This window comes from Impatiens glandulifera, chromosome 9 (genome assembly GCF_907164915.1).
Source record: "Impatiens glandulifera chromosome 9, dImpGla2.1, whole genome shotgun sequence".
Classification (NCBI taxonomy): Eukaryota; Viridiplantae; Streptophyta; class Magnoliopsida; order Ericales; family Balsaminaceae; genus Impatiens; species Impatiens glandulifera.
In genome coordinates this window covers 6,511,940-6,526,543 of record NC_061870.1, presented here as the reverse complement: position 1 = coordinate 6,526,543, position 14,604 = coordinate 6,511,940, and the positions used below count along the sequence as shown (strand labels likewise).

At 34.1% G+C, this 14,604-nt stretch overlaps 1 protein-coding gene across 1 annotated transcript; it reads right to left on the bottom strand.

Moving 5' to 3' along the window:
- Positions 1-1,643: 1,643 nt before the first annotated feature.
- On the bottom strand, positions 1,644-4,112 carry LOC124914332 (probable methyltransferase PMT3). Its single transcript, XM_047454853.1, has 7 exons — positions 3,815-4,112; positions 3,522-3,686; positions 3,222-3,404; positions 2,546-3,140; positions 2,340-2,452; positions 2,043-2,263; positions 1,644-1,966 (listed from the first exon to the last, which is right to left on the bottom strand). Exons 1-7 carry the CDS (start codon positions 4,079-4,081, stop codon positions 1,645-1,647), a joined length of 1,866 nt encoding a protein of 621 aa, XP_047310809.1. The 5' UTR covers positions 4,082-4,112; the 3' UTR covers position 1,644.
- Between the last annotated feature and the right edge of the window lie 10,492 nt (positions 4,113-14,604).

Below are 14,604 nucleotides of genomic sequence, written 5' to 3'. Positions count from 1 at the left end.
CACGTGACATCTTCAATGATATATCTAAAACTAAACTAAAGTTATACATTTATTTTTTATTAATGATGGTTTAATATTGTCTATAATTTTTATATATAATCTTCTGGAATTAAAACATAATTCATGTAATCTTTTTTAACTTAAATTTGTATTTTATTTTCAATAGTTTAAATTAAATTAAATTAAATAAATGATAGAATTAATTGTGAACAAGGACAAATTAGAAATATTATCTTTCATATATTTCACTATAATGTATTATTATTATTATTATTATTATTATTATTATTATTATTAATTGGCATAAATAAAAGGTAAAAAACAACCTTACAAATATTATAATTATAATCAACCTTTTTTTCTTCTATAATGTATATATTATATATTATTTTTCATAAATAATTTTATATAAATATATTTTTTTCTTATATAATATTTTTCCCACTAATTATATATATATATATATATATATATATAATTTAAATGACTATTAATTCATAAAAATACCACTAAATTTATATTTAAAAATTTTCATTCTCTAACATTAAAAAGAATAAAAATTATAAAAATGAATAAAAAAATATTACAAATTCATGATTATATGTATATAAAAATATTTGGTTCAAATTTTTTATTTTTTATTTATATATATAAAGTTTTTGTATCATTAACTTAGGATTATAAACAATTACTAATGATTAATTATCTTTTTAAATTTTATTTTATTATAATTAACCTTTTCTTATTCAATTAATTTAATTAAAATTAATTATATATATATATATATATATATATTATTCCATACAATTAATTTAATGAAAATGTCTCCTCCTCTAACATTAAAAAAACAAAATCTTACAAAAATGAATAAAAAAAATTAAAATATGACAAACGGATGTTTATAAGTATATAAAAATATTTGGTTCATCAAAGTTTATTTATTTATTTATTTATATATATATATATATATATATATATTTATATATAAATGTTTTATAAATAATTCATACAATTAACATATCAAGTAATAACTAATAATTAATTTCTATTTTATTTATTTATTTTATTTTATTTCATTATAATCAATCTTTTTTTATTTTTTTCGCCCATTATATATATATATATATATATATATATATATATATATATATATATATATATTATCTTCAATAACTAATTTTATATAAATATATTTTAATTTATCATAATTTTTTCCACAAATTATATATATATATATATATATATATATATATATTATTATTATTATTATTACATATGTATTTATTTATATATATAAAATTTTATAAATATTTCACACAATTTATTTATATTATGAAACAATTACTAAATAAATAACTATTTTTTTTCTCTCATTATAAATATATATATTAAATATATTCTCTTTTATTATTAATTTAATATAAATATTTTTTTCTCAGTATATATATCTAACATGAATTAAATATTATTTGAATAAAATATGATGTAAAAACTTGGTTTATAATATAGGGTATCCTCCTACTGCTAGTTGTTATTAATTATTAATGGCCTGAAAATGTCTCCAAGCTTATACATAACAGATTGAAAAAATATATATTCTTAAACCTGTTGTAGAAATGCAAAAAGATTTCTTTGTCTTGTTTCTCAATCGGACTGTCTGAAGCTTTCGCTTGTAAGCCACAACTTCTTCTGAACGACCAGCACAGCTTGGTCCACATCCGGATCTAGTTCTGAACTTGAATCCGCTGTTGCCACCGCTTCCCAATGAATGGCTGGTAAGTACTTCTTTATCAAATCTATAATCGGCTGTTTGTCACGAATAATGGCAAAACCAGTTGGCTTCAGAATTCGGTCCATCTCAAGTAATAGATCCTCCGAACTACACCCTTTTCTTTCCATGTCGGAGAAAACCGTCCAAGCATGAAGTAAATCATAAGTTCTCGGGTATGTTGAGAATGCCTCGCACCTATATACATATACACAATTAACTAACCGACAATTAGTGAATGTGCTTTCATTATTGGAGTTGTTTAATTCCTTACCAGCTATGAACTGCGCCAATGAGACCACGATCATAAATAATCTTGAGAGTGTTTGGTCCATCTTCGGGAACAACGTTCATTACCCAAACATTCTTATCTTTTAAAGAAGCTCCAAAGGATCCCAAATTGGCCTTCATGTCCATCACATTCCTCAAAGTATCAGATTCTATCTTGGGACTCAAAAGATTCCAGTAATTCTCAACCCTCTGCTTCCAAATTTGCTGCATTATAATTTACACCAAAAGCCTTAATAAAAAAGCAAGCAATAAGAAAATGTAACTTTTATAGAAAAATTACCATGTCTTTTTCAAACATTTGATTTGAATAACCTAAATCAGCAAGACGCGGAGGTGGTGAAGTCAATCGAGCAGGCCAAGGAGCAAGTCCACTGCCCTTGGTTTTGTGATCATCTTTTGAAGAAGATAAACCAAACCATGCACAATTTATCAAAAACAAATTTAGTTAAGGGGTATGGAAAGTAATTATTTAGTAGTAGTACTTACGATCGGAGTAAGGAGTGATACAGGCTTCCATATTCACTCCCCAAGCAGCATCAGGATCATCATCAGGGCGGCAAAGAGGAGGCTGAGTACCAATTTCTCTTGACAAGTAACAATCATTCGTTAATGGTTTAACCCAGATAACCGTTTGGTTTCTCTTAGCGGCTATTTTCCAGCACATTCGTTCCACAATGGCACTCATCTCCCTCCAAATTTTGAGATCTTCTTCATCTTGGGCATATGCCTCTGGTGAAGAGTAGGCAAAGTAACCACCCGGTCGGAGCAACCTGTCTAACTCGAGAAGATAAATCCCATCTTTTTGAAGCCAATCAATCCTACACCGAGAACAGTGAGCAAGTTCAAAAGATCTGCTCGGGTAAGGAAGCCTCTTTGTTCCAAGAACTCCAAGATAGGCAGGGATTCCTCTCTCCAATGCAAACTGAATCTGATTTTGATGCACATCATTAGGTGCTAAAGACATTGCTATTATATCTGATGACAGAAGATAACCTCCAAAACTTGCAACCCCACACCCAACATCAATAACTGTTCTTAATTTGCCCTGATTGTTTAAATTATCCTTTGGAAAGTTGAGCATCTGCAAGATATAAATCTCAAGTTATTTTTCACATACTAAGGCCTTATCTAGACAACCCATCGTCAATCGACTCTAACTCACATTGGCAATTGAGGCTATGTACTTGTCAGCACCATAGTGAAAATGTGTGCCTCCACCTGGAAATATAATTTTTTCACCTTTTACAACCATCCAGTTTTGATCAGATTTCTCATGTGCTAGGTGAGTGTGAGGTATATTTGCTTTCCAAACTTCATCTCTACTTTTTGGCCATTTATGCGGGACCTGAATTGGCCAAGAAAGAAGGAACCACATCATTTGAATGCTTACATTCATCTAGTGCTACAAATACAATGACATAAATCAGTAAGACTTTAGAAAAAGAAACCCACAATATCTTGCCTTATATCCAATTGGAGGCGGTATTAGGCAATTGAATCGTCTTTCTGGTGGAGGGCAATGTCTTTCATAGTGCTCCATGGAAGCAAGATCAAGCTTCAATCTCATTTGGTATATGAGATTTCTGTCTAGGCATGGAATTAACTCTGAATGTCGATCATCACAGACCTTTACAAATCAATAAATAAATAGGTGACAGGCTAATTCATGCATATTACATACATAGTGTTTCCATATAAAAGAATAAATGACAGTAGTATGTATGTTAATTAAGAGTACTGCTACTGCTTGCTTACAGGGAAACTCTTGGGAACAAATAAATCACCTCCCTCATTCACCGTGGATGATTTAGTTGAAGACTCGAATTGCTTATCAGTTTCTTCATCCCCACCCAAATAGGACGAACCAATTTTTCTCAAAGAACGGCTACCATACTCAATAGCTGATTCAGCACTTCGACTTCTAGATCCAAAACAGACATACAGAAAAACAATAAAGGCAGCCCCACCGCATACATATGCGACCAACCGCCTCTTTTGCATTCCATCGGTTCTTCCTCTCATTAGTTACCGCAGTTCAATTAATGTACTCTGCTACATTCAATCGAAGAATACAGATTGACAAGGAAAATAACTGCTACAAATAGAAGGATTCCATGCCATGCAATGTTCCCAACGAACCAAGTCTCAATAATTGGATCAAGGTAAGGAAATTCAATTAACAAAACATAATAATAATGTCTGAGAGAATTGGCAGAATACAGCAAAATCCAACCAGATTTTGACGAAGAGATCAGTGGCTTACATGTTGAAACGCGGTTGTAAGAGACATGATGATGATGATGATGATGATGAGTAGAGAAGGAGGAATGTTTGTGTGTGTGACAGAGAATAAAAAAAAATGAGCTATTCAAGTGCGTAGAGAAACACGGAGGAGTAAAAAATATCACGGATGGGAGTGATTTCAGATTCCTGTGTTCTATAAATAACATAATACAGAACAAAGAGGAGAGGATGACAGAAATCTTTTTTACTTCTTTCATGTATTTATCTATATTCTATTAATAAAAACATGAATAAATCTTTAATCTTAATTTTCAAATAGTATTTTGATTTTCAAATGATAATACTATGGTTTTTTTTTATTGAAATAGTCAATTATTTTATCTATTTTAATTTGATTATTATTTTTTAAATGGGTTAATTTTACTTCAAAATTAAGGTCAAACTATAGAAAGAGAATAACTATAAATAATTAAATATTTTATTATCAAATATTAAAAATATTTTATCTTCCTTAAGTAATAATTTACATAGTATTTATACAAATAGTTCAATAAATATTCTCTTAATTCAAGGTTTTGTCACCCATTCAATTTCATCAATCCAGATCTTCTGCTACCGATTGCCGTGTTTCCCTATGGCGGACCAATCAGATTGTAGCATTATTATTTTAATAATAAATCAATCTGGGGAGGAGACGGAGTGAGGGAGAATCCGGAATCCGGGTTTCGTCCCGGGTTCACACAAGACGCCGTTAACGGCAGCGCCGGTTAACGTCAGGAAATTATATAATAATCATATGATACCCAAATAAGATATCTTCGCTCCGTGCACCGTGTCAGAGGGAAGGGTGTGATGCGATGAGAGCGAAGATCTACACGCCCGTTGCCCTGACCCTCATGTAAACCCCATACCCACCCATGAGAAGACCTATTGCCTTTCATGAGAATACACTTACACGTCTATGTAAAGACCAAAATTACAGGGATTTTATATTTCCGTTTATTAAATATTAATTTAATTATTGAAAATCACATGCAGCGATATAATATTCGCTTCAATTAATTCATTCATTTTTTTGTTAGAAATTTTATTTAATTTTTTATTTAATTTTTTTTGCCTTCAGACCCTCAGGAGCGAAGATATATTTGTTTCAATTAATTTTAATAATTATATTTCCGTTTATTAAATATTAATTCAATTAATTCATATTTTTTTTTATTAATTTTATTTAATTTTTTTGGCCTGGAGACCCTCAGGAGCGAAGATATATTTGCTTCAATTAATTTTAATAAAAACCTCATGTAAACCCCCCATACACACCCATGAGAAGACCGTTTGCCTGCCATGTGAATACACTTACCCGTGCATGTACAGATTAAATTGACATGGATTTTAAATTTCCGTTTATTAAATATTAATTTAATTTATTGAAGATCACATGCAACAACCGAACAAATCTTCGCTTCAATTCATTGGCTATTTTTTTTTATTAATTTTATATTTCCGTTTGTTAATAAATGTTAATTCAATTAATATAAATTGACATGCATGAAACAAACAAATATTCGCTTCAATTATTGAACTCTCATGTTTTTATTTTTTTTTCGAGGAGACGATTGAAAGCGAATATTACTTCTTTTCATATATTTTTAGCCTGACGTTCATGTAAAACCCCCTCCCCTCCCATGAGAGGACCACTTGCTTGTCATGTAAATTCACTTACCCGTGCATTTACATCCCGCGAATAAATCTTCGCTTCGATGAATAGTTTTTATTTTCAATTTATTTTATGAATTTTTTTAAGAAGTTACGATATGAAACGAATATTTATTCGCTTCCATTACTTGTTGATATAATTACAATTTCCCGCTACAATCCCACTCTCCATCATTTTCATTTTCATAAGCAACTGTTCATATTCTTCTCTCTCTATCTCCCGGCGATAATCCAAACACTCAACGTCGAAACCCTAGATATTTTTTTTATTCTACAAGGATTTCTTCTAAAGATGTCAGGGAACCAAGGCAACAACATGGAAGTGGATACCATCGACTCCCAAGAGGTCGTCTTGCAAGTCTGTAGGAGCATAAACGAAAACGAAACTGCCCCCCCTCCTGCATCCAACGTCAATCCCAGCAATAAACCAGAGAGGTATGTTAATCTTATTGTGTTTATACTAATTTTACACATGTTTATTCAATTTATTTCGTTGAATACTGATTTATGCTATCCCACCAAAAATAATGACTTCGAGGTTTAATAACTTTACATATGAAAGGAAGAGGAAGAGAAATCCGAAGACGAATACTAAGTCGTCATCGACTGCTGAATCACTTTCCACAGTTGCTGTCGAAGCTACTGATGTTGCTGTAGGTACTACCCATTTTGATGAGATTTTACCACCACCTTTTCCCCCTAAAAAAACCCAATGTTATTCCTACGTCCACTCCAACAGTCGATGAAGAGTTACCAGAACCACCCCAGAAACCACTAATATTTCTCCGTGTACTACCCCATTCGATGAAGAGTTACCACCATCTCCCCAAAAAACCAAAACCATCAAGAAACGTAAACTGACATTTCTAACCAGATCATCACCTCATGGCCTCGCTCAACTGATTCCTAAATTGAGCGTAGAACAGAGGGAAGCCGTGAAGGAAATCGGGTTTGGTTCTCTTCTTACAATGGGTGTCTCCAAGTGCCTGGCGCATTTTTCCAGACACGTAATCCAATGTTTTGACCCGGATAAGAGTTCTCTGGTATTGGCCAACGGTGATGAGATCCTTATCGATGAAGATCTCGTACAGCTCGTGATGAACCTCCCTAGAGGGGCAATGAACGTAGTCGAGTCCGTTGGGGGGGACAAGACTAAGGACCCTGATTATTTTAATTTCTTGAGGGATTGGAAGACCAGATGGACCGGGGAAGACTCAAAAGCTCCCGAAACACTTTCTATGATCCCCAAGATATTAAGTAACACAAGTGCATACAACGATTTCAAAATCGACTTTGTTGTCTTTGTTGTCTCAAGTTTTTTATGTCCAGTTCAAAATTCACGAGCCAGGTAAATATGTATTCAAACCTATTATATATCTAATTGTATTTTTGAATACTGACACATGTATTTTTTTCATTTCAAGTTCAAAATTCTCAAATCCTTAATGGATGTTGATAACATAAAGGAACTGAACTGGTGCCACTTCACACTACAATGATTGGTTGACAGTGTAAGAAGTTGGAAAGAAAAAGCCAGTAAAGATAAAAATCCATATTTCGATGGACCTATAACACTTTTATTGGTAAGTATTGTTGCCTCTCTTGTATATGATTTATAGATATCTAATATTTTCTAACATGTTTCCCATTCCTTTACTCCAGATTTGCTACCTAGATGGTGTTTTTGTGGAAGGTGAATATATCCCCTACGAAAGAAAATTTCCAATAATCTCTTGTTGGGATGACGTCACCATGTTAGAGTTTACCAACTTAGAAGTTCGTGCCGGTGGTTTTGGGATGGGCCGTGCAAGGGCGCGCTTAGCAGCTAAACAACCCGAGAATCCAGTTGACTCGGTTGAAGTAACAGAAGACGATAATGAGGTATGTGGAAACAAGAAATTGACTCCCATTTGTCTATATTATCCTGTTTTCAAGATTAATGAAATCTGTTTTTCATAATGTACAGATGTTGACATCCAAAATCCTGCAAACTTTTAAAGATACAGCCCAACAGCTGAATTACCTATCAGGGGAGTTGGAGAAACGCAACATCGATCCGAAGCCTTTTTTTGAGGCCGGTTTCCTAAACCTAAGAGAGTCTGAAAGGTTCATGAAACACTTGAAGGTGGTGAACGATGGTGATGTTCGTGTAGGTGTGGAAGATCCTCCAAGTGAGGCACTTAGGGACACTTTACTGTGTGCGGGCTTGAAAATCAATAGTCCCCCGGTTGAATACCCCTGTGAGAATGCAGTGGACGACAATGCAGACAATCCACCAGCACGGGTTGAACTGAATGATTTTGAGGATGCAGTGATGGCAAATCAAGAAAATCCATCAGATCACGTTGAACCGAATGATCTCGATGATGTCGTTCTGCACAATGAAGCTCCGTCACCCCCTGTGCAACCAAAAGATGTTGAGGATGTAGGTCAGCACATTGAAGATGAATCACTCCTTCTTGAACAGGAAGATGTAGAGGCTGTATTTCAGCACATTCAAGCCAAGTCACCCCCTCCTCAACAGGACGAACTTGAGGATGCAGTTCTGCCCAACAAAGATGACTCACCCAGTGTTGAACCAACTGACCATGAGGGTGAAGGGAAGGAACCGGATGAGGCACACAAAGTGCAGACAACCACTGTTGAAGACGATGATCAGGGTGAAGGGAAGTAACAGGTTGAGGAACCCAAATCTCAGCATGTTGAACCAAATGATCAGGGTGTAGGGAAGGAAAATGTGGCGGAACCCCAAGCTCAGTCTGTTGCACCAAGTGATCAGGGTGAAGGCAAGGAACAGGTTGAGGAACCCAAATCTCAGCATGTTGAACCAAATGATCAGGGTACAGGGAAGGAAAATGCTGCGGAACCTCAGTCTCAGTCTGTTGCACCAAGTGATCAGGGTGAAGGCAAGGAACAGGTTGAGGCTTCTAAGGCCGTTGAATCTTCTGAAGATGAAGATGAAGGTGATGGGGGGGGGGGACGCATCAACATTAGAGAATATCCTAAGAGGAAGATCTCAAAAATTCCTGTGCACCTTCGATCCCCTTACATGCAACAGGTTGCGGATATGTTGGACCACAAAATAACCAACAAGGAACAGAGATTAGCCGATTTTGTGTTTGATGAAGACCTGCCTCCATTGTAAGTTACTTCGCATGCTTTTAGACATTTGAAAAATGAAATTAGTAAGTTATGGTCTTCTAAATGAATGTATTTTGCAGTGATGTTCTGTACGAAGGTGCACCGGGTAATATCACCCGTCGGCTACTTCAAACAATGAAAATGGGTGAAGAAATTGCGAGCGAAGTAATTGACGCTTGGTCCATAATTGTGCACTTCAAATGCCGTAGGTTGCCAAGGCATGAACCAAGAATAATTTGTTTCTCATCAATTTCACATGTAAGTGCTTCTCTTTTTTTGTGCTATGTATCCTTCAATGTTCATGACTTTGATGCTCTGCCCTTATTTTGCAGGTTAATATGGAGCATGATTCCACCTTATTTTCCCAATCCATTGAAGAAGACATGAGAAACTACGAGGTCACAAAAGAAGACCTCATCTTCGCTGACGTGGTATGTACATATCCCTCAATTCCAAGTAACGAGTATGCAATAAAATAATAAATGTTTGTGTTCTTTTTACAGATATTCCTACCCGTTGTCTTTTCCAGACATTTCTTTCTTGTATGTGTGAATATTAAAGACTCCAAAATCATTGTACTAGACAACTCCGGTCGTCCTCATAGAATGAAAATTATGCACAAGTATGTCACTTTGAGGAAACAACTCGATTGTTTTGTGGCTTTCTTGGTAAGTCGAGGCATAGAAAGAATGGCTGCAAATGTTAAAAAATACAGGATAACGGCCCCAAAGCTGGACTGGCAAGACCAAACAAACAAGACCGACCGTGGTGTATATTTAATGAGACATATGGAAACATATAGAGGAACGACGAAGGATTGGTCTATTGACATCAACGAAAATAATGTAAGTGTTATACCATATGTTAGTGTATGACATTTAATAATTTTAGATGTTCTTATACTTTCTCTTGTTCTTTTGAAGGTCGGAGAAGCTTTGAGTACATTGAGGATAAAATATTTATACAGAATTCTTATGTCTGAGCACAATGTTAATAGGTTCAAGTTAAAGACTTCAATTAGATCAAGATATTAGGGATTTGTATGTGTTATACGGAATTATACTTGTACAGTAACTCTTATGTTTACACAGGTCAATTCACATATTATTAATGTATGGATGTTTGATAGTGAATTATAACTTATAATGCAATTCAGATCTTAATGTATGGACTGCAATTCAGATCTTAATGTATGGAGTTATAATGTATTGATGTTTGATATGTCTTCTTGTACCCATATTTTTAAAATCATAAACGAGGTTATTTTCTTAACTGTGTGTTTTAATATTCTTAAACGAAGATATATTGTTAACATCATGAAACTGATAAACTTGCAACCGTAATATTGACATGATGACCACCTTTGAAACGAAATTATATTCTTATGTCTTCGTGTGGCCCTGTTCTTAACTATAAATTTTCAAATTCCTAAACGAAGATATCTTCTTATGTTCTTTTTTGGTGCAATAAATATTTTGAAAATCCGAGACAAAGATATCTTCTTCACTAGATGTTTGCAAATTCATAAACGAAGATATGCTCTTAACTATAAATTTTCAAAATCCTAAACGAAGATATCTTCTTATGTTCTTTTTTGGTGCAATCCATATTTTGAAAATCCGAGACGAAGATATTTTCTTCACTATATGTTTGCAAATTCCTAAACGAAGATATCCTCTTAACTATAAATTTTCAAAATCCTAAACGAAGATATCTTCTTATGTTCTTTTTTGGTGCAATCCATATTTTGAAAATCAGAGACGAAGATATCTTCTTCAATATATGTTTTTAAATTCCTAGACGAATATATATTCGTAACTACATGAACTAAAAATTATAATACGAAGATATCTTCGCAACATGTAATGCCCCTACCGGAGTTATGTATTGATGTGAATTCAAGAATGAGAACTCATTTATTACTTCAACTACTGCTGTATCAACATCATCACTCTCATACCCTCACTCTCACTCTCACACTACACTCTCACTCTCACCTCTCTCTCTGTTTTGACTCTTTCCTTCCCAAATCTCTATCTACCGGAGTCTTTCCTTCAGTCATTTAGTGTAAAACTCATAAGATGGATGTAGAGATGGACCCATACATGTTGGTTTTATCGCAGCAACAGCTGGAGCGATACTTAAGTCTGATCAACGATGACCCTATCCCTTTTAGTGTCTATCATGTAGATGAGATTCTACCTCTCTTATGAATAAACGTTCACGACGGACTGATGGCCCACATGCAAAGCAAATGGAATACGGACTCTCGTTCTTTTGTTATTGGGGAAATGCACATATGCCCGACGATAGAGGACTTTGCTTCAATCCTTAGGTGTGGTAGTCTTGCACTCATGATTTTGCCTGTCAATCAAGATCCTCATATAGCCTTCCACATTTGCGACAGCTTCTACGGATGTACAATGTTTGATGCTCTTTTGTTTACCCTTCAACATGGATTTCTCAATATGACAAACATAGATGAGTACATTTGGCGTGTCCAGGGAGCTGAGAGGACAATCAACCACACACAAAGCCAACTGATCATGCTTGTGGTTCTGGCTCATTTTTTTTATGTCCGTCTGCAGGACGACGGCCTTCGGATAGGATCCTGCAGGTAGTTCCTGCACTGATGGGAAATGCCCCAAACCTGGTTAGCCTTGTACTTGCTGAGACATTACTTGGTCTTAACGAATTTTTTCCAGAGGAAAACAACTATTCTCGCCGTGGATCACCTTTGGTTCTCTACCTGTGGTTGTTAGACAAGTTGCATTGGTTGCCCCGTCCTTCAATTCCCTACACTTCCTTCGCCAATCTACAAGTGCAAAGGGTCAATGGACAAGTGCCTCCGAATTTTATTTCAGATATTCACCCAAATAGGTTCATTGTTCTGTGGAATCTCTTTACTGTAATGATGTACGAGATGAGGGGTTCTCCATTCATCATTTTGTTGGGCCTTGAGGGAACTACCTTCTACTGCACAACTGTCATATACAGACAATTTGGCCTACGGAATCCCCTACCTTCGAATGGACTCAATCCTCTGGAGGACTTCATGCTTACTCCTCACCATCTTTACCTAGAGTACGCATCAATAATTGAAAATTCTTTTACGGTTTCAATCCCCAACCGATGGATCAATGCTGTGAACGAAGCCATTCAGCTATACATTCCACCCGTCATCGAACATGAGATCGTGTCGCTGACAGGACCGATTGACGAGTCATCCTCTCATGAATCAGACTAGAGCTTCATTTGTATTTTTGAACAGCTCTTTTGTTGGTTAATCTGTGTAGTACTTATGTAAACGCATTATGGAATGTTTTTGCGTATTCAACAATACTATGAAGTTATTTTTTATTATAGTCTGAAGTTATATTTTACATTTTGTAGTTAGTTTATTCTTGGAGTGATATAAATCGAATCATTGTCGTTATGTTTGATTGTTTGATTGCAATTTGGATGTCATTATCAATTCAAAGTATAATGTAAAACAACTGATGTGTTCATGTAAACCCTTACATTGATCCATCGATTGGTTGTTCGCTTCATTACACGGTATCTAATAATTAAATCGAACGGACATTTCTTCGTTTGTTTGTTAGTGTATTACTTTTAACCATGTGATTGAAAACGAAGATGAAGTCGCACCCAATCTTTGAAGTTACATATTATTGTATTCGTGCCACTTTCATGTCATACTCTAATGAATTTGAAAACGAAGAATCATTCGCCTGTAAGTTTCTATATTAAACCCAACATTGTTACGAAACGAAATACAATTCGCTTGATATTCATATTTGAGGTCGACCACAGTGAACGAAAATGTATGCGCTTGTATATTAAATCCAATGAATGGTTTAATGATTGAAGAAGCGCCAAAACATTTTACATTACATGTCACGTCAGATTACAATTATGGCAATGCTTTCACTTATGGGAAACGTATACTTAGCCAGAAGAGTAGATATTATAATACTTTATTATTTATAATAAATTCGTTATTTTATAAATGTTTAATGACTTGTGCATGACATGAAAATATAAATAACAAATAAGTATTATAATTCGACGTACAAAATTTCATTACAAGTTTCATAAACATTTCTACGTTTCATAAACATTTGTACATTTTAACAATATTCATCTGCATCTCCAGCTTCAAGGCATCTCCATTGAAGCGACCACAGCGGATCTCTCACGCATAACTGTGGTCATACACCTGTTGAGTTATCTCTTGAGATGTTTTCCATCCCAGGGAATCTCCCAAAGCTGGCGCTTCCCACCAGCAGTGGACACGAATGATCTTCATTTGATCGGTAGTTTCTACTTCAGGTATCAAGCATTCGTGGTAACTGAAGATGTTTTCCACCAGTTGATCTTCATTGTATAAGTTTTCCATCACATAGAATCTCCCAAATGATACATCCCAACAAACTATCTGAAAAAAACACACACTGTCAACAACAACGCTCACGAAATATTTCATGCTGCCGACGAAGATTGTTTATGTAATCCCTACATTTATAGCAAACAGAAAATCTGTTTTCTTAATAAAATATTTATATCTATTGATTCAGAAAAAGTAAATTTCCCGTGATCAAATATCAAATCGGAACAGTTTGCAGTCCTTTGGTCACATCATGAAAAAGTAATTTCATTAACGAAAAAGTAATAACACTTATATTAAATAAAACAAATAATTCAATATTGTCATTAACATTATATTAAATAATAAATTATTTCTACATTAATAAAAATATTTTCATAAATAATTATAAATTTACATTCAATATAATATTATCGCTATTTGAAGAAAATTATGTTCAATATAAATAAGAATTAAAATACATTTTATTGAAAACATTAAGCGTGAAAACATTTTAATATCTCACAAATTACCAAAATTAACATGAATTTTGAAGTTCAGTGTATCATATAAAAAAATTAATTCGAACAGCGAAGAGATCTTAGCTAAAATAACTTCATGTTTATGTTTTTATTTTTTCAAACATCATTATTTACGGGGAGTCGTTCAAAAGCGAAGAAATCTTCGCCACAATTGTTTTCCACCTGTCCCCCGTGTACACCTCCAAACACAACCATGAGAAGCACAGTTGTCTGTCATGGAAAGACACTAACTCGTGTATGTGAATACCAAAATAAAATGTATTTTAAATTTTCGTTTATTAAATATTATAGTAAATTATTAAAAATCACATGCATCGAACAGATATTCGCTCAAATGACTTGGGGGAACAGTAGGCAGTCCTTTGTCTTGTCACATCATTAATAAATTATATTTCATCATTGAAAAAGTAGTGTGTTTTTGTATAAAACCCTCTACGGAAATCATTTCATATCTATGGATTCAGAAAAAGTATGAAGCCCGTGATCATATGTCAAATCGAAACAGTGTGCAGTCTTTTTGTCACATCACATAA

Excerpts from the sequence above, each read along its gene's own strand:
- LOC124914332 (XM_047454853.1), bottom strand. The coding sequence starts at position 4,081 with ATGAGAGGAAGAACCGATGGAATGCAAAAGAGGCGGTTGGTCGCATAT. Across the intron at positions 3,405-3,521 it reads CGCCTCCAATTGGATATAAG|GTCCCGCATAAATGGCCAAA; the intron begins GCAAGATATTGT and ends TGGCCAATTCAG. Across the intron at positions 3,141-3,221 it reads ACATAGCCTCAATTGCCAAT|ATGCTCAACTTTCCAAAGGA; the intron begins GTGAGTTAGAGT and ends TATATCTTGCAG.